The sequence below is a fragment of the Urocampus carinirostris genome, chromosome 1 (assembly GCF_059441175.1).
Source record: "Urocampus carinirostris isolate Australia breed hairy pipefish chromosome 1, RoL_Ucar_1.0, whole genome shotgun sequence".
Lineage (NCBI taxonomy): Eukaryota > Metazoa > Chordata > Actinopteri > Syngnathiformes > Syngnathidae > Urocampus > Urocampus carinirostris.
Window position 1 is genome coordinate 54,699,917 of NC_142349.1, and position 21,210 is coordinate 54,721,126.

General features: G+C 38.7%; 1 protein-coding gene across 1 annotated transcript in view; it reads right to left on the reverse strand.

Annotated features, from left to right (window-relative positions):
• Nucleotides 1–242: 242 nt before the first annotated feature.
• eif2b3 (eukaryotic translation initiation factor 2B, subunit 3 gamma) overlaps nucleotides 243–21,210 on the reverse strand; it is a 53,129-nt gene continuing 32,161 nt past the window's right edge. The window contains exons 9-12 of the mRNA XM_088356257.1: nucleotides 20,256–20,321; nucleotides 19,962–20,110; nucleotides 8,824–8,927; nucleotides 243–377 (exon numbers count right to left, since the gene is read on the reverse strand). Of these exons, the coding sequence (XP_088212383.1) occupies nucleotides 325–377; nucleotides 8,824–8,927; nucleotides 19,962–20,110; nucleotides 20,256–20,321 (372 nt within the window). The 3' untranslated portion in view covers nucleotides 243–324. The remainder of the gene's footprint in view (nucleotides 378–8,823; nucleotides 8,928–19,961; nucleotides 20,111–20,255; nucleotides 20,322–21,210) is intronic.

Sequence of the window (21,210 nt, forward strand, 5' to 3'; positions counted from 1 at the left end):
TGATACCGAACTGGGTGGTCCCCCACTGACACGTACACCATTTTTGTGTACAAATAAACCGAGAACCCCCTCCACGCTACGTTGTGGTAACCGCTCCCACCGCTATTGATCGACATGGTTGGTTTTTGCAGCTGCGCGGCGCGCACACACAATGGGAACGCTAAGAAGGGGAGGAGCACCGCGCACTCCCATCTGCGGAACTCGATGATTAGAAGTGAAGAAGAAGAATCATAAATGCGGCGTGACATGAGTGGAATTAAGATTTTATTGTTTTGCGAGCACTGTGAGAAGTGTGTCACCGGTTTCTCGGTCAGGTGAGGTCACTTAGATCTCCATCAGCTGGTCGGTTCCTACGATGACCTCGTTGGTTCTCTCCGCTGAGGTCAAGGTGAAAAAAAAAAAAGATAATGAGTAAACCAGAAGGTACATAAAAGGAATAATTCAACAGCATGTTGCAAAAGCATATACCGTATAACTAGAATTGCCGATGTGGCCCGCGACTCAAGAAAATTTGCCCACTTCCCAACAAGGCACCAAGTTGTCCTTCAGTCACCAGGAAAAGCCTAAATAGCTACTGCTAAGCTTTCGCTGCATAGTTCATAACCCGTAAACGTATTAAATAGAAATCCTTTTAAAACATGGCTTCTTCTCTACGAACACAATAGGAAGCTAATGCTAACAAAACAAAATCTCTTTTCGCCTTAACCCATTTCAGATCACGCTGACAAGGGAAAACAAATCCAAATTCATAGTTTCCGACGCTTTTGAACATATGCTAGCCGATTCCAGGCTGGCAAGTCTTAGCTCATGCTGCCTGCTACCTGAACCTCACAAAGGAAACAGTTGTCCAAGAAGGCCTCCAAAACCTCCAAGCCCCAACATCTGGAGCCATCCAAAGTAAACGCTGGAGCAGAATAATGTTCCCTTCACGCCAAGCGCCTTCTAGTGTGAAGGAATCTCTTTCTCAAATGGCTTTTTCCTCAGCTTGCGTAGATGGGAGGACAAATGGGGCGTTGGACACTGAGACTGGGGGCTGCTGGATTTATTGCTATGACTTGTCTGTAACCCATATGCAGAGAAATCTTTATCTATTAGTGGAAGTTAGATGTTTGTCAAAAATAATGTTTTTTGCAGTAAAATTAGGCGAGTTTAGTTATCATAGGCCCTACATTATAAAGGATGAGGGCTCCATTGACATCTATTGTCTCGACCACACTGCGGGACAGTAGACAGGATGCGGCGTCCCCGCCTTCAATATTTTCACTAACAGTGCGAAAATAATATTTTTTGGGCCCTTCATTAAGGCATTTTCCCCACAATAATGTATCAACAACAAAATATTTTGCATGCAAAAAAAAGTAAAAATGTAAACATTACATTGTTTATGTAGTGGGATTGTGGACGCGTTCTTAATGATGGGCTGGGCACCCGTATGATGCGGCAGGGGTAAACCAGTGAAAGCTGTCGGGCCCTGCTGTTGAACAAAAGAGTGTGTTGTGTCACCCTGACCCGAGTGACATGGCTGCTTTCTGGTGTCCCATTTCATCTGGCGGGACGAAAGCATGACCAACTTAGGTGCCGAGGTGCCTAACTTGTTTGGGTGTTTGGGCAATTGGGTTGGCCATGGTCCCAAAACTTGTGTGTGTTTTTGCCCTTTTTTTCCCATTTTATTTTCTTTGTTATTGTATGTGTTTGTCTTGCTGTCGGTCACCCCTCTTGAAGGATATGTCTAAGGTAGATAGATGTATGTGAAGCGTTACAACGCTAAGATGCCCGTCTGCCATAGAGAGAACCGCAGGTTTGTGAGCATTCTCAATTCGGGCCCCGATGTTGTGGAATGCTCTTCCCCTTAAGATATCTACCTATCTGCAACCTCTGTGAAATTGTTTAAATCTAGGCGTAAAACACACTTATATTCTGTAGCGTATGATTTATCTATATTTCCTGTTGATGATATCTGTGTATTAATTGTTAATACAACATCCATTGCAGCCTGGTCATCCTGGTAGGGGGCCAAACTCATGTGCGGTCCCTTCTCAAGGTTTCTTCATTTTCCTCATGTTGAGGTTTTTGACTTTTTCCCCTGCCCTCATGCAGGTTTTAGATCAAGGGATGGTGTATTAATAGTCTGTAGTTTGCAAAAATCTGTGGCCTGTGCAGTCCTTTGAGACTCCTTGTGATTAAGGGCTATACAAATAAACACGACTTGACATCCTTTCAAGTGGAAGTTTAAGATCGATTACATTTTAATTTGGCTATCGCCTTCTCACCCCCCCTGTATTCACCTGGTACCTTCACTTTACCAGCTCAAGTCATGTCACACCAAAAGTATATTGCAATTTATTTCTCTGTTATGTATATTAACTTATAATGTATTGTATATAAATCATTCGGTGCCCTTAAATTAAGCTTGAATGTGGTTGACTGAGCCTTATGCAAAGCCTACTTCTAATACCAACATGGTATTAGCAATATTATATAGTAACAACATACTAATAACAATTTTTTATTTTAGAAATACGTGTCAAACGGGTAGCTCTTGGGGATAATCTGCAGCAATAAGTAGCCTTCAGCTTCAAAAAGGTTCGTGACCTCTGATCCAACTTAAATATTTTGAGCTACACTTTTGCGAACATTGCTCATAGCTTTGAAGTTAGCCCGCTCACATTCACAATACCCCCCGCCCCCTTGTGAGTTCAATCCAAGCCAAATCACGGCCATCTTAAGGCTTAATGTGATTTTATCATTGTTTCATAAACCCATGGCAGGTGGACGTCAGACACAAAAGGCAGTCAGTGTGTGACGGCAAAAATGACGAACTTTACTGGCGAGGTGAAATTATACAAAACACGTTGCCCTCTGTGTGCGTTTTCAAAGCAGGCAGCACAGAAGTACAGTGTGTATGCTCTAATATCAACACCTGACAGTGTTGCATGTGTGTGGCGCTCCGACAGTGTGGGTGGTCCTCGCAGCTTCGCAAGAACCGTAATGTAATGTCTTCTGCAGCCTACAGTGATCCGCCCACATTGATTCTCTTGCTACGCTAAAGTTACTTTTTCTATTATGTATTTGAATGTAGTGAGCTACAGCCTTACTCTGGAGGAGCATTTTTATAATCTGTGTTGATCTACAACATCCTCACAAATTTTACAGTTAAACTGTTCTATAACCACCTGTAAAAAAATGGACCGCTGAGATGTAGTATATATAAGATGCCTAACACAATGAAATTTAGTGTGCACATTACTCCGCACGTACTTTTTCCCTTACCCGGGATACTTTTATGCCACAAAGGATCATGGGACTTTTAATACAGAGGCGAATGATACACAAAACCTCCGATTTACTCAATAAAAAAGGCCTCATGTGTATTGGTTGATTTTTCCGGGACATTTCCATTTTATTTTCTGGCCCCTCAGTGAAAATATCAGTTGCATCCATCCCTATGTAGAGTAAGTCCATATTCCTGGCAAGCCACATAAAAGCACAGCGCAGGAATTGAGCCCACTTTGGAGCAAAAGTGTACGGTACTTAATAAAGTATTCCGCTTTAGGTTGATTTGTTTTATAACTATTAGTATTACGCATTTTTCCGCAAAGTAGGAACCTATATCTTAGGATATTTTCGAGCTGCAAAGCACTGTGGGACTTGTATTACAGAGACGAAGGATGCACCCAAACTCTAGATTACTCGATAAAAAAGCCTAAAGTGTTTAAAAACAAACATTGTTTTGAACAAATTAAAAGGATTAAAACAATCTGAGATTGTTGGCTGTACACGATACAATTTTCCATTGTTCTTACATTAGGGCTAAAGTAATTTTTTTTAATACAGTTCATTTCATTAATTACTGTTCCTATTTTTATCATATAACTTATGTAAAAAGAAATATTTAAAATTAATTATGCATTTTTTTTGCTTAAAATACATTTAATAGATACATTCCTCAAAATATTTCAGTTGTGAAATACATTTTGTGGATTTTATGATTCTATATATTTAATTAAATTAAAAGTTTTTAATATTCATTTAGCTATAAATTTTTAGACTATTTTCATTTTTACAATTTATATATATTATATACATTATCGAAAAGTACAAATGTATAATTTTTTGAATAAAGTAATTAAAATTGAATGTTATTAAATTGCCAGACATAAAAATAAAAACACATACAATTACCACAATATAATCATTATACAAGAAAATATGGGATAACGTCGATTATTCAATCATTTTTTGTATGTTTTATTGGATTTTTGTGGGAGGGGCCAAAGCCACTCTCCGACCTGGTAGACATATGCCTTCATCCTTAGTCTGTAGTTTACCAATAATGACAATAATCATTTTCAATTTCTAAAGTCACAATTTTTGGAGTGCCTGGGTAATTAAAGTTAACAAATAAAAGTGGCCCTTTACAATTGTGTATGTGGCCCCTTCAAAAAAAGTGTGAACAATACAGCTGGCTTTGGAATTCCCGAATCCCAAATTGTATATTATTATTTGTTTTCTTATAAAACCTGACCAACCAAAGACATCACCTAAGGAATTCCACATGCAACAAAAAACAGATTTACACCGGTGTGCCTGCCTTCATACAACAAAAACAACTATTTCACGAACTAAACTACAGTTGGGGCCATTAAATTGACAAAGGATGAAACTTTGTCTTTGTCTGACAGAACTTTGGCTGCTGCGTACGCGCCACAATTATGCTAGCGGGTTTTTAGCATTGGATGATATCATGTTAGCTAGTGTGCGCTTGACCACAAGTTGCAGCTCTGCCAAAAGACACACTCTGCAGACGTTTTGAAAACAAAAAACACCCATCTTTTTAGCATGATGACTTCTTACAGTTTTCGACACAAAAAGTTGTTAACTGAATAGAAAATAAGCGGGATACAAGCTTAAAAGCCCAGCGTGTATTATTCAGTGACCGGGAGTGGTGTAGAAATACCTAAATAATTAGAAAAACACAACTATTAATTCAAATTATGTAAAAGCACGTGTACTGTCTTATACGCATGAACTTTAAAGACTAAAAGGTTTCGCAATTAGTAATTTTGTGACAAGGAGCGAAGAAGCTTACATGTTTGGCGGCCATCATACTACTATGGAAGCCCAAATGACTCTACAATGCTAGCCCTTCACGGCTTTTAGCAATTAATGGACACTTCCTGCACACTGCTGATTCCAACATTTTCCACTTTTTTCTCCACCGTGTCCTTCTCTAGCTACTTGGCTGCATGCGATGGCTCTCCGCTAGCAGTTATTGGTTATTATTAGCTGCTCGTGAAAGCAAACGTTGCAGTGTGTCATGATTTAGCATCTGTTTTCTGTCATTTTCAACTTTTTCCCCACTGTCTTCTTCTCTAGCCACTTACGTTAGCCACTTAGATGCAGGCTATGCCTCTCTGCTAGCCATTATTGTTATTGTTAGCTGCTCCTGCTTCATCCTTCAGTGTCACTAGCCTTTCTGAGCTGAGTTCCGGGATTCAGGGTCCAGACGCTTGACAAATAAAACCTTTACCTATTTAGCCGCTTCTCCTGCTAGCTGCTAAAGTTAGACTCTTACCTCAGCTCTGACCAACTTTAGATGTTTGCTCTTTTCAGACGCTCCTGGTGTGGCGCTCACTCTGCTTTTGTTGTCGCTTGCAGGGATGAACACCACCTTTCATGTCCGGTCACTGTCCTTATTTTATACATAAAAATCTGGGAGTAGGATTTTGCCAAGGGGTATCCTTCGGGCTTCCAATAGACATGCTTAAGTTCCATTCTAATGTACACTCACCTTGGTGAATTATTACACACTATCACTTTATATAAATATATTTTATGACAAACAAATCCCTGTAATAATAAAATAAGTCTTGATCAGGTGTGATCGCAAGATATTCAGACATGTTAAGCTTGTTCAAGTTTCAAATTTTGCTTCATTCCCCGTTTTAAATGGCTTCCGCCACAGCTAATAAGATGAGATTATTCGTCCCACAATGGGGAAATTTATTTTGTTACAGCAGTAAAAGCCAATGAATAACAGCTAAAGATTATCGAAAATATAAAAAAATAATTATTTTTAAAAAATGTAAAAAACAGAATATTTCCAATGGCGAGTGTGCAAAATTGGGTAAAGTGGCCAGTAATGTGCAAAGTAATATGCAGTCTTCACAGTAGAGAATGTATTTATGACATCACAGACAAAAGCAATCTGTCAAAGAATGAGTAAAGGACGCATCTCTGAATTTTGTTTTTGTTGGTTCATCACCTACATTGTCCAAATGGTTTGTTAAAAAGTTAAAGAAAGCCTAGGGTAATTGTTTTCTAAACTTGTCTATATTAATGTATCTTTGCTTTCATGTAAAAAAAAATCCTTTTGGGGGAATAAGTGTTTTGCATCTTCCTAATAAGATATTGAAGTCGAGCCGTTTTTTAACCTGACTTTGACGGTGGCTTCAATGTGAAAATGGTTAAAATTGAAAAAGGAGATAAAATATTATGTTTTAGGGTGTTTGTCATCATCCTAAAAACAATATTCTCTTTGGACACAGTCAAAAATTTCATGTACTGAAAATATGCTTATTTGATAGTCAAACAATGTAGATAAAAGACAGATGCGACTCATGAAGTTAAATATTAACTTGATTCTTGTTTCCTGTAGGTAGATTTGATTCTGATGAAGACAGATCTAAATCAAGAGTCAAAAAGCGTTTCTTGTAGCCCTCCATTGTGCTGGCAATTAGGTGGCCCCAAGTGTGCGTCTTTTTTTCTGAACGTGTGTGTGTGTGCTGGACGTGGCTGGAGGGCGCTGCTGTTGAATTCCGGGTGGTCCCGTCCTGGCCCTGCTCTCTAACCTCTCCATCAATGTGACACAGACACACAAACGCACATTTACTGACGCATACCCACATATACGTTTGGCTACAAGAGGATCAAAAAACGGAGGACAGGTGAATAAAAATTGTTTTATGGGCTGACTGTTAATATTTTCAAACCTAACACATCAAGATTATATTCAACTAAGGGGGTCCTATTTCAATTTTTTTACGTTCCGATTTTAAATACTATCACAACACATCAAGAACAAATTATTCCAAGTGTCCGAAATTTAAAATATTAAAACTTCACGCGTCTCTAAGAAACCTGTTTTCCATTGGTTGACGTCATACAAGATTCTAATCTACAATTGGCTTGCGTCGCAGTATCACAAAGCTGCTGATATGCAATTTGCTGACCCCCCTCCCATAATGCCTTTTTCGCTCTTTGTTCAGTACAGAATCTGCTGTGTTTTGTAAAGACTTTACAAGTAAACGCTATACAATGAGACCCAAGAAATGCAGTGCTGATAAAGGGAGCAGGAAGGAGATGACAAAAACAGATATAAAGTTTGCTGTTTTCAGAAATACGTATAAGGCACATGTATCGTTATCCTCACTAAGGTGTATGGCCATAACCAATAAACAATCAGGAGTATCATTAAGAATAAGGAAGCATAAAGGAAAGTCTTTTAAGAGCATGGCAATCCTTACATGTAGAAGTCACCCCCCCCTCCCATGCATCCATCCACTAACTCCACCGTACCAGCACAAATCACAGCAAAAGAATCCATCAATGCGCAGGAGTAGCAGCTTTACACCGAGTCCCTGCCGGATGATCGAGCTTCTCACCTCATCTCTAAGGGAGAGCCCAGCCACCCTGTGGAGGAAACTCATTTCAGCCGCTTGTATCGGGATCTCATCCTTTTGGTCATGACCCACAATTCATGACCATAAGTGAGGGTAGGAACGGCGATGGACTGGTAAATCGAGAGCTTTGTCTTTCGGCAAATCTCCTTCTTCACCACGACGGTCCAGTACAGGGTCCGCATGACGGCAGATGCTGCACCGATCTGTACATTGATCTCCTGTTCCATCCGACTCTCACTTGTTAACAAGACATTTTACTTGAACTCTTCCACTTAGGGCAGGATCTCTTCCCCAACCCGGAAGCAGCATGCCACCTGTTTCTGGCTGAGAACCATGCTCTTGGGAACCGGCTGCGAACCGCTCCAGTGATAGCTGAAGATCATGATTTGAAGGAAGCCAACAGAACCACATCATCTACCAAAAGCAGAAATGCAATGAAGAGGCCTCCAAACCGGACCCGCAAAGCCTGCGCCTGGAAATTCTGTCTATAAAGGTTACGAACAGAATCAGTGACAAGGGGCAGCCTTGGAGTCCGACTCCCACTGGAAACAAATCCGACTTACTGCCCTCTATGTGGACCAAAATCTGGCACTGGGCATGCAGGTACCCCATACTCCCGAGGAACCCACCACAGGGCTCCCCGAGGAACAGGGTCGAATTCCTTCTCCAAGTCCACAAACCACATGTTTACCGGATAGGCAAACTCCCATTCACCCTCGCGGACACTGCAGAGTGTAGAACTGGTCCACTGTTCCACTGCCTGGACGAAAACCACATTGCTCCTCTTAAATCAGAGATTCGACTACCTGACAGACCCTGCTATTCAGTACCCCCAACTAGAGCTTATCAGGGAGGCTGTGAAGTGTGATTCCAACAAAGGTATATCAAATTTTCCTGTACATCACTAATTAGGATTTCATTAATTCATATGCACATATCGTGCACAAAAGCATTATTTTACAATATACTATTTTAATGTTTTTTAACCGGGGACTGGCGGGTTTGGAATGCATTAGCTAACTACTACAGATCTATACAACAATTTCACCCTAGGATCCATACTTCAGAACAGATTAATGTCGGATCTCAGGAGTCTAATGTTGTGGCATTTTCTGAGTTTCTTTTTTGGTGGGATGCTCACCTCCTGGTTCAATCCGTTGTCCGCTTCCGACCAGGCAGTATTTGAGGTCCGAGCCTCGGCCTATGACGGCGTTGTTGCAGATAACGCTGCCTTGGATGTTGCACCTGTAAAATCCAGAAATTAATATTATTTTTAACCCTATTTAAGCGTTTCAGTCATACCATTCGGTCATTTTAGGAGGCGATTATTAACCAATTGCATAAGAAATAAAACTGATAAAAACTGAAAGTTGTATAGTGTTCCCACTGTGCCTCAGAAGTTAATGCAACATAAATGAACAAATAAGTTTTAACCATCAGATAATTTTGACCATTAAAAGTGTAATTTGTATCACTATACAATTTGGAATTTACAATTCTGTTCATGTAAACAAAAAAATAAACAAACTTATTTCATAGCTCAAAGTATTATTTTTCCTGATGTCATAAAAACAGACCAGATTAAAATTAAAACAATTTGTGTTGTTGTATAGAAAACATGCGTGAATATTCCATCATTCTTACTTAATGACTGAAGTATTTTTCTTAACAAGATATTTAGTAAAATGATTTTCTTATTTTAGAATTTTTTTTTGTAAAATAAGAAAGACATTTAAAATGAATAATGTAAATGTTGGTTGAAATATATTTAATGAAAAATAAATATTCTTTGTCTAATACAACTTTTAAATGAATTTTATTTTACTTATTTTTTCTTTAAATACTTTTTGTAAAATTTGAAGAAAGTACGACAATTTCAAATTAGATAAATTATCAAGAATATTTCAATGGTGAAATTATTTTAGCATTTTCTAATATATGTTACAATTGAAATAATTTTTACAAAGTGAGAACAATATTTAGATGATTCCTTTATTTTCCGATTGCAATATTTTCAGTAAAATATGAATCTGACTTCAAAATAGAAGTTACAAAAAATATTTCACTTCAAGAAAACTTTTCATTTTCCAATTCAAACATATTTGAGCAAAATAAGAAAAAATATACCGTAAATTATTATTTGTGATTATTTTTGTTACATCAAAATAATTACTTCAAAGTAATTATCTTGCAAGAAGTAACATTAATATATACTGTATTTCTTTGTGTACAAAACACAATTTTTTGTACCACCAAGATCTGGGTTCAAATCCTGTTGTGGTATTTCGACATAATCTTTATGACATAGGAAGCCCATTGTGAGCCCGGGAACACAAAATTATATACAGATTTCCCATCAAAAATTATGGGTTCGCATTATACAAGAATAAATACAGTACAGACAACCCTCGCTACCTTACGCTTCAGTTATCGCTGATTCAGTCCTCTGCGGAAAAAAATATTTATCAAAAGAAAAAAAAACAACAGAGGTTTCTTGCACCACTCAGCCATGATTCAAGCCGATTGGCCATTCAATTTAGAAAATAAAGAGAAAAAAACAACAATTGCTTTCTGCAACACTAAGGAAGGTGTCTCAGAGCCAAGATTCACGCCGATTGGCCAGCACTTCTTGACTTGAGATCTCCGATGCTGAATTACTATTTTATATCATAGCGTCTTTCCATACTGTATGACCAGACACCTGCTCTGCGTTCTTCTACATCTCAGTGGGAGGAGTTAGTGTCCCTTTTGTCATTCCGCCTAAATGATGCATCCCTATCTCTTGCTAGTTTGCCCGCTCTCAGTCAGCAAGGCTCTAATGCTGACTGAGAGCAAAAACATACATTTGAAATACTGTATACTTTCAGCTCCAAGCATTCATACTGGGAGCAGCCCAGGGCGACCACAGCTTTCCACCCATTGCTGCCATTGATGTGGGGTGGCCAGGCCATGTTTGCGCCGCTCACCTGCTACCAAATGAAGCACCCAGCTAAGTTATTTTACAGTGGTACCTCTTCATAGAAGCTTAATTCGTTCAAGGATCATGCTTGTAGCCCAAATTGCTTGTGTTAAGAGTAAATTTCTCTAATATGAAATAATTAAGAAATAATTGGCCCATCCCACAACCCAATTGAGGATAAGCGGTGCAGATAATGAATGAATGAATAATTGGCCCATTCCCATCCTCCCAAAAACATACAATTGAACCTTAAATAGGTATAAAACACATCTTCCTCATCACTAAAAACCCATTCAGATAGCAATTACACGTAAAATGTTTTACTAATAATATAAATGAGATTAGATTTACTAAATAAAATGTGAACTTATTATGAGCACTTACAGAGGTTTGAGTGTGGTGTGGAAGAAAGGGAGCTCGATTACCATTTTCACTACATATTTGCAGCTTGTCATCTGAAGGTTATGATTTTCTTTTTGGTGCCATTTTTGTTTAGCTCTTCTCAGTGATTTTAATAATTTACTGGCCAAGTTGAAATTATCAACACAGGCCCAGAGCACCCAATTGCTTAGTTTAGTGTGAAAATCCCATGTAAAAGGATATACTGTGTTAAAAATTTCACACATAAGTCGCACCGAAGTATAAGTCGAACTATGAAAAAAAACGATTTATAGTCGGGAAAATACGGTATAGTCCGTGAGTAAATAGGTGCCGCGGTGTGTTTGTAACGGATATTACCATTTGACAAGGACGATGTGCAAATATTAATAAGGGGAGGTTGATAGTAATGATATCAAATGTTGATGCTACATGAACACCTAATTTACACTTAAAAGCAAAGTTATTGTAACTTTAAATTAAAGTACACACCTAAAAAATTTAAAACACCTTTTTTATGATTTTCTTGTAGTAGTTTGCATGTGCAGACTGGACGAGCATAAACTGGCAGTTAGCACTCATGTGGGGTGTCTTGAGTGGTAGCCTCTGGGACTGCTTGTGAACTGGATTTCCTTTCTTTCAGCGAACCAGATTCTGATTGCAAAAAAATCCCATATACCGAAATTCTCGCGTTTCGAGGTGCTTGGATAGAGAGGTACCACTATATATTAATCAACATCGTGTGCTAGCTTGTGCCGTTGACAACCGCTGACCAGCCACACAACCCACCTCTAGCCAAACCGTAGCCATAAAATTTTTTGGGACAGAACACACAGACGGTCTTGTGTATGCGCTCGAGGAGACCGGTGGCGAACACATGTTGAACACTTGGCCCTCTGTAGCTTCCAAACAGACAGGTTTGTATTGGCTGCTTTTATTCAGGTGGTAAAGCCAGGAAAGAGTGGAAGGCCATGTGTGTGTTTAAGCCACTGCCACAGAAGGCTGCCGCTGCTGCCGGGAGATTACAAGAATCCCAGTTTTGTAACATTAGCGAGCGAGAAGACCACCAAAGAAGTTTCAAAGCTGAAACACCACTAATTACTAACACCGGGGCTCCTCCTTGGCATGACCACCCCATCCTCTCCCCAACCTCCCCCCGTAAAGTTGACCCTTCGTATCCCCCCCTTCCCAAACACGCAGCGCTTTGTCAACAAGCTCTGGTCAGCTCCAAACAAAGAAAGCAGAAATGCGAGGGGTTTTGCCGACATGGCCAGGGTCTGCTAATCCGCTCATACTGCCTCTCATTCTTTCTTGTGCTCTTTCTCCTTCCCTTCTTATGCTTCCCAAAGAAAAGAAAGAATTGCAATTTTCTTCCTGGAGTCGAGCTTGCTTTGCCCACTCTCCCTCTTTCATGGCTTTGTGGTTTTCAGAAGCGCCGCATAGAGACTGAGGGAAACAAGCGGATCCTTTGGATAAATGTGCTAAAGGTTCTAGAGCAGGGCTCGCCAACAATTTTTAAGTTGAGAGCTATTTTTTTGTTAACGATCAGCACGGAGTTAGATATGCATTTCGAAAACAACTTATCATGTTACTAAGTTATTAATTTGTCATCAGATTGTAATTATTAGAAGTCAGATTGGGGCATAATGGCGGATGAGCGCTTAGCGCATCAGCCCCACAGTTTAGAGGTCTTGGGTTAAAATCCCACTACTGGCCTCCCTGTGCAGAGTTTGCATGTTCTCCCTGTGTCTTTGTGGGTTTTCTCCAGGCACCCCGGTTTCCAAGACATACATGGCTGGTCAAATTAAAAATTGTCCCCAGGCTGGCAACCAGTTCAGGGTGTCCCCTGCCCACTACCCAAGGATGGGCTGCAGCACCCCCGCAACCTACTAAGGATAAGTGGTGCAGATATTGGATGGATGGATGATCGATTATTCAAAGACACATTTCTAATGCCAGTAAGAGATCAAATTTAATAGAAAATCACAACAATCCCTTGTCTTAAAGTGAGCCCTATGATAGACTGTCAGCACGACTTCAGGTTTCTGTCCCTTTTTGTACATGCTCAACAAATACAAACAATACCAGGGAAATTGATGAACGTTTTTTAACTTGGATGGGTTTAGAGGAAAAAAAGAATTAAAAAAGAATTATTCGCCATATCAAGTCAAATATATTTTTCACAAATAAATTAGATCTTTCCTCAATGTTGGAAAGATTTGCCAATTTCAATTCAAATTGTTCTTATTTTGTGATACTTGTTCGTCTAGCAAAATGAGAAATTGTACCCTCAAAAGAAGCAAAAGTGCTCTGTCTAACAGACAGATCATTTCAAGTATTTTTAAGTATTGAATATCAATTCATCATGTTGCTTCTATGTGTTTTTTTATACATAGGTTCTTTTTAATAGAATACGGGTAAAATAGTATCGTTTGGTCACTAAAAAATGGCATCAGCAGCAACATTGTGCGAAAATAAGAATAATTTCAAGAGTAAATAGACTGCTATATTTGAACAAAATATTGATAAAAACATTTTTGCATTCAAATATATCTGCCACTTGGAAAAAATGTGGCATCAAACATCACTAATATTGGCTAACAAATTAATTTACCAACCTTTTTGAAGGTGAGAGATATCTTTGTGTTAATGATTAGCGTGAAGGGTAACAAGTTTCATACGCATTTAAAAAATAACTTATGCCATTAAAATGTAGTTGCTATATTATGTTATTACAAGGTTGTAATTATTACAAAGAGGGTTAAAATAGTCTCAGGCAACTACTAAAACATTATGCAAATTTGAACTCAAATTGCCTAGAAAATCACAATGACCCCTGAGCGATTTTCGGAACCAGTCCGGGGATAAACAAGTGTACTTATGGGGATACTCAAGTGTACTTATGGGGCTACCTGGTGCCCGGGGGCACAACGTTGGCAACCCCCGTTTCCCGGCAGAGAGGCGGGCTGATTAATCTACGTGTTAATTCGACAGTAGCACAAGCGCTTTTTTGTTGCAGCTGCACAAATGAGTGACTCGGCGTCATGATGACATCGGTGAAAAATGCGCAGCATCTCGGTTCAGCCCAGCGTGATTCGTTTCACTCATTAACCTCGCCAAAGGAGGTTTTGTTGTGCTTGCTCGTTTGAGATAAAGATTATGCAAAAAATAAAAACAAAACAAAAAAAAACCCCTTTTCATTTTATTTTCTGGAGTTGGATTGTTTTTCTTTTACAGAAGTATTAATGTTGTCATACCTGAGGATTTATCTAGAAAATGTGACCAAGGGGCCAATCCTGTGGACCTATTCATTCTTTTCATTGACGAAAGAATAGAAATGCAGACAGCTACATGTTATATTTCTTTAGATTTGTTTTTAAATAGATTAGTTTTAAAAATGTTTGTAAAACACTCACAATTAAAAGGAAAAAATACATATATTAGACCCCTGTTTTAAGCACCTCATTTAAAGTTTTGTAGTATAACTTATTGTATTTTTCTAGTATTTTTGCAGTGTCTCTGCACTCGAATTTTTGTAGTCTTACTGTATTCTTATTTTGGATTATTTATATAGTAGGTTTTTTGTATTCCTGTAGTATTTTGTAGTATTTCTATATCAGATTTTTGTAGTATTTCAGTAGTATATTGAAGTATTACTGTAGTTGTATTCTTGTAGGATTACTGTTGTAGTATTTCCGTAGTAGTATTTTTGTATTAAAGTATCATTGTAGTGGCATTTTTGTAACATGTCTTCAGTATGTATGTAGTATTTCTGTAGTATTTTCCATAATACATTTTTGTGGTATACCTATAGTATTTTTTTAGTATTACTGTAGTTGCATTTTTGTAGTTTTTCTGTCATAAGTTTTCTAGTCATATTTTTGTATTATAGTATTACTGCCGTGGTATTTTTGTAGTATTTCTGAAGAGGTATTTCCATAGTAGTATTCTTGAAGTATTCCTATAGGAATATTTTGTAGTATTTATCTAGTATTTTTGTAATATTACTCCGGTTGCATTATTGTAGTATTTCTGTTTTGATATTTCTGAAGTAGTATTTTTGTATTATATTATAATTGTAGTTGTAGTAAGTATTTTTTTCTTTTTAGTATGAAACCAAATAATACAAAAGGTCCCAGTTTTATGGACTTAATTTGATACGTAGTTCTGTAGATTTCTGTCGTAGTACTTTTTTTTTAGAAACTTATTTCATTTTTTTCTTATTGTCTTAACTCATCTCAAGTTAATCTTGTACTTTTATCTTTTTAATATTTGTAATATTCTTTTATGTACACATGTATATAGATTAAGTTTTATTACACTGACAACCGTGTGGACAGCAAAGTAAGAATTTAATCACGCAGGGAATCGTGGTTCTTTACTGTGCATATGACAATAAACACTTTGAATCTTGAACAAGGGGACAATGGGAACAAACTTGGCACCGAAAACATTTTTTATATTAGTAGTACTTTATTTACTATTATATAAAACTGTCATTATATTTTTGGCATTTTAGTTGGCGGGGCGGATGAAGAAGCCTGATGCGCAGGTGGCCAGCGTGCTTTAGTTTGCCCACCCCTAATCAAGACTATTTTTATCACAGTATTAAAAAACTTACACCCGTGATTTGGAGGGCACAAATGAAGCATTTATTTTTGTTTTTGGATGTATTACACAATACATTTACACAGTAACTGCACTTGACCAGCTCAAGTCACACCAAATATTTACCCGATTAATTTATGATATTTAATCGCATCTAAGTTTTTCTTACTATGCACTATTTTTTATCATAATATTTTTATCTCAGGGATGTTTGGAACGCATTAGCTTTGCGGTATCGTAGCTGTTTATCCCCTCACTATATGGCAATTTCACTTTGTGATTCCACCCTTAGAATGCAAACATGTCCTTTCCCGGTATATATGCCGATGTATAACGCTATATCGCTAAACTCAACATGTTTTTCTGATGCGCTCGGCAGACCGCCAAACCCTCCTTTCCTAAATAGCGCCAGGTTTTACTGTGCGGCGTAACAAGGCTTCATAGTGTTCTGTGAATTCCGTAAGCAGTGGGAATCCTGGTGTGGCCAAGTAAATTAGCGGTCAAATGAGATATCGGGCTGTTGTGTGGTTCGCTTGAGCAGGCCCGTGTTTGTTTGGAGCTGGCCTCTGGCTGGTCGCACACCAATAGGCACATTGTGGGCCCGGCGCACCTCGGGCGACCCTGCCGAGCTTGGAAAACAAAACCAGTGACACCTCCCATTTACATGCTATCTGACTTAACAGAAACCAAGATGTGGACGCATGAACACACATAGCATTCCTTATTTGCACTGTTAGAATTCAAAATAGTTGAATTCTTAAAGGAACAGTGTGTATTATTGAGCACCTCCAAGAAGTAAATAAACCCATAATTTATTTAAGAAAAAAAAATACATTGATTTGAATAATAAGTAAAAATGCACTTATCATATAAACCTGTATGATAAACCTGTATTTATTGCACACAACATGAACCTCACAGGGAGGGAGGAGTCAATTATTCGCCATCTTGCTGCTAACAGCATCTAAAAACTGAAATCCTTGCGAAAGGCTTGAAAAATAAAAGAAAAAAAAGGTGCAGTTTTTTTACTTTAAGTCTTCGGAGCATACATTCCTCTTTGTGACTTTTAGCACTTGTTTTTGTATGCACGACAATACAGCAGGGGTCTCCCACGTTTTACAAGCTGAGAGATGCTTTTTGTTACTATTTAGCACAAAAGGCACCCAGTTTGATATTCAGTTCAAAAATAACAACGAATGTCATTACTGTGTTATTAAGTTATTACCAGGTTAATTAATGGAAGTGGGGTTATAGAAACTTAGTCAACCACTAAGAAAATCAATTTTATTAGAAAATCACAATGATCCAGCACTGTTGAGCACTTTTCAGAAGAGGTCCACGGGCACCTCAGCTGTAAATAGGGGACACCCTGGTTCCCATGGGCACGACATTGAAGACCCCTGCAATACAGCAATAACACCCACCGTCCCTTTAACATTGCACCAATTGAAATGATAGAGGTGACAAGTGAATCCAATCAGTTTGGCCTGAGAAGGACTTTAAATGAGGAAAAGTTAAATTGTGTCATACTTTTAGCAAAGATGTTCAGGTTGGAACACATTAAGTTGGAGGAATAGGGTCTTGGGGTGACTTAATGTTTGTTTCCGCTTGTTTTGCTTCCATTTGTTATTGTAGCATAAAAATGGTCAGCGTATGAAATAAAATGCTAGAAAAAGGTTCTTCTAGCGCAGGGGTGTCAAACTCATTTTAACTCGGGGGCCACACGATAGAACAAACATTCTGTCGGGGGCCGGACTAGTAGATTAAAGAGAAAGAAAAAGAGTGATTAAGAAATAAGAGAATGAGGGAGGCAAAAGGACAGAGGGCGGGACACAGAGAGAGGGAGAAAGCGTGAGAAAGAAAAGAGATAAAAAGAGAAGTCGTGAGAGAGGGGGAAAGAAGGGGAGCGGAAGAAAGAAATCCAAAGAGAAATAGAAAGACAGAAGGAGAGAAAAGAGAAAAGAAAGCGCAAAGGGTAGGAAGAGAGACAGAGAAAAGATAGAAAAAGAAAAAGGAAAGTTAGAACAAAAGCAGTTAAAAAGACACAAGAGAGAAAGAGACAAAGAGCAACAAAGGAAGAGAAAAAGAGACAAAAAGTGAAAGAGACAGAGACAGAGAGTGGAATAAAAGGGGTGGAAGAGAGAGAGAGAAAGAGAGGGAGAGAAAAAGAAATACAAGTACAGTGTCTTTGTTCGAGGCACCTTTCTTTGGCAACATCAAGTTGACATATTTCAACCTGCAGCTTGTTTTTCTCTTGCGCTTCTGAGTGTTGTCTCGCGGGCCGGATTCAATCCCTTAGCGGCCGCCTGTTTGACACCTGTGTTCTAGCGTGTCTAATGCACTTACTTACACATGCTTCATAAGGAGCTTGACAGAAGCTGTAATTATGACTTCAGCCAGGAGATGGCAGTTGCGAGTAAAAGTTCCAAATTCCGTACACTTCTTTCAAGTTGTGTTGGTAAAAGTAAAAAAACTTGAAACTAATAAAAAATACATATAAAAAGATGGTAATGAGAAGAAAACAACTTTACATGGCCTGAACATCAACTTTCCTACTCTAAATAATGGTATGCAGTTATATCACGACTATAAACAGTGGAAGCGGTTGATTCAGGGCCATTCAGGAACCACCCATAAATAACTATAATTAAAAGGTTTGGGTGTTAACAGTATTTTAGCAAGAGGGGGAAAAATGATTTTTTTAGCAAAGTATAGTAAACGTGTACAGACTGGAACTTTAAGGTTACAATTAAGACCTAAAACATAAACATTCCTTGAGGGCAGATTTTTTTTTCTCACTGTATTTCTCAGCTTGTTAAAGCAAAGGGTGAAGCATGAGAGAGAGAAGGACAGAAAGAATAAGGGGAAAAGAAAGAAAAACAAAGAAAGCAGGAGAGATAGAAAGAGAAAGAAGGGTGGTAGGGACAAAGAGAGGCAGATAGATAGAGGCAGGCAGAGAGGCAGGCAGAGGCAGAGAGGGAGGCAGAGAGGCAGAGAGAGAGAGAGAGAGGCAGAGAGAGAGAGACAGAAACAGAAAGAGAGACAGAAACAGAGAGAGACACAGAGAGAGACACAGAGAGACAGAGAATTAAATTGAATAGTCTTGTCATTGATATCAATGTTGTGAAACATGATATGCAACAACTGGACATAAAATTCCAGGGTAACTTGTAATAAAGATCTAAAAGAGAGAAAAAGATAAGGACTATCAGGATAAAAGGCAGGAAAAAAGAATTTACAATGTAGTTCTTAGAGCAGGGTCAGGAACCTATGGCTCGCCATATATGGCTCGCGAGCGCACATATCGCTCTGAGATAAAATGTTACTTGTACAAATTTTCCATTAAGTTTTCCTATTTTGACAAGCCAATGACAGTATACATAGGGCACAATCTCAATTACAGTTTACAGTCAAGGTGCCACACAAACAGACCCCATTTTGGCTGTACGTCGCCAAGGAATCCTTTATTTGGAAGCTAATTAAATAATTTATGTTCACCGTGTGATAAAACACCCACAGAACAAACTGTAAACACCCCCAAAACGCCAGCCAAGCACAAAGCAATTTGATTGGGTGAGAGGTAAAGTCGGGCGGATCTCTGCACACATAGAGGAGAGCGTGCTAACACGTACTAATTGGAAATACATCTGTGCGCTTTTCTTTTCCAATTTTTTGTAACATTTCAACAAAAGAACTTTGCTAGCACTTCATTTTGAAACCATTATTTACAGGAGAAAAATGATGGTCAAAGTGAGCCTTAACGATCGTAAATGACTATGGAAAGGAGACAAAAAAAAAGTGTCCCATATCAACAAGTGGCATACTTGTTGATATGGGACACAGGCTCTGGCATTGTTATCATTTTATAAATTTGATCAAATCAGCTTACCTCACACAGTGAAATAAAATTCCCTGTAAAGTTAAGTTTTATCAGGAGAGCAAGTTTGGCGGTTTTGCTGAATTTTGTCTAAAATATATGGTATGGCTTTCTCTGGAAAAAAAATAAAAAAATTAAAAAAAATTATGTTAGTATGGCTCTTTGGGTCATAAAGGATCCTAACCCCTGACTTAGAGTCTAACCTAAGTTGTAATAGTGCAATATTCATCAATGAGAAAGACTAGTGCATCGTAACAATCGTGCAATAAAAAGTGTGATAACATTTAATAGCAAAAAAAAAAAGGCCAAAGGTATAAAATTTCACAGTTTCATGCAAAATATACAGTTTCACAGAGAGGGAAAGAGAGAGAGAGAAATAGATTACGGGAGAGAGAGGGAAAGAAAGAGAATGTCCGAGAGAGAGCAAACATATGTGTTTGTGTGTGTACATTCTCACCCCTCTTCAATGGTAACCCCGTGCATGACAATAGAATTGGTCACCCTGACCTTCTCCTTCACCGTGGTGGAGCTTCCAATGGTTGACCTTTTTATGGAAGTCTTATCGGCGATCTGACACAGAGCCCCGATCATGCTGTCCGATCCCATCTGAGCATGTGCACACAAACATGACTCATCGTCAGACGTACACGTGTAATCCTCATCAAAGTCTAACACAAACTTTGAGATCATCGAAGCATCTGAGGACAATTAGCACAACCTTAAATGACCGGGAAAAAACATTGACACAGACCTGACATCTCTCCGAAATGAAGGCAGAAGGGTGGACTGCTGGCTCTTCGAACAAAAGCTTGGGAACCTTGCACATGGACAGAAAAAAAATTCTGAAGAAATATTTATATGAACTGTAGACCCCAGGATAAGAAATGAATCAGTTTGAAGGTGGGGATCTTAAATTGTCGTATACAGAATATAAAACAGTGTGAAATAAAAACAATACATTAAAAAAAGTACAGTTAAAACCCCCACCCCCACCCCCTTTTAACTGTACTTTTTTTTACCATGTGAGATAGTTTATGGTGGATAGGCAAGTCTAAAAAGGTGGGTTTTGAGTCTGGAATGGAAGATGGACAGGGTGGCAGAGCTCTGCACAAATCACAGTATTGTATTGCTGATGAGCAAAGTTGAACTCAATGAAGATAAAGGGATTGTGAGACGGAGTTAAGCCAATAAAATATCGGCATTTTCATGATAACGATAAGCAAAACCAATAGCAGCATTATATATCACTTAGACAAATAGCAAACAGGCATCATAGGCCCCTTTTCCACTACATGATTCTGGCCATCCTCGCCTCGCCCGGCCTCTCCTCGGGTACCTTTTTCATTATAGGTTGGTGCTGCGTCTTGACGTCATTTTAGCGTCATATTTGGCTTGAACCAGAAGCACACTCACACTCAGACAAGCGGCAAAGGATGAACTGACAGCAGAGCTATTAATGTACTTGGTAGTCTGTGAGTGGCTGTTTGTAAAGAGACATAAGAGCCATCATTTCATACCAGTTGTTATTTTAAAAATGGCGGAGAGGACGAGCTGAACTTTTTTTCTCTAACACCCACACTAAATAATCCTTGCTAAGCAGTGTCCCAACGTAGCGCACCAATCAGTGGTCGGCAGTGCGCCAACTAGTGATCGGCAGTGAGGCACGTGCCGTTTTAAGTCCCCGGGTGCGGGGTGTAGAAACTTAA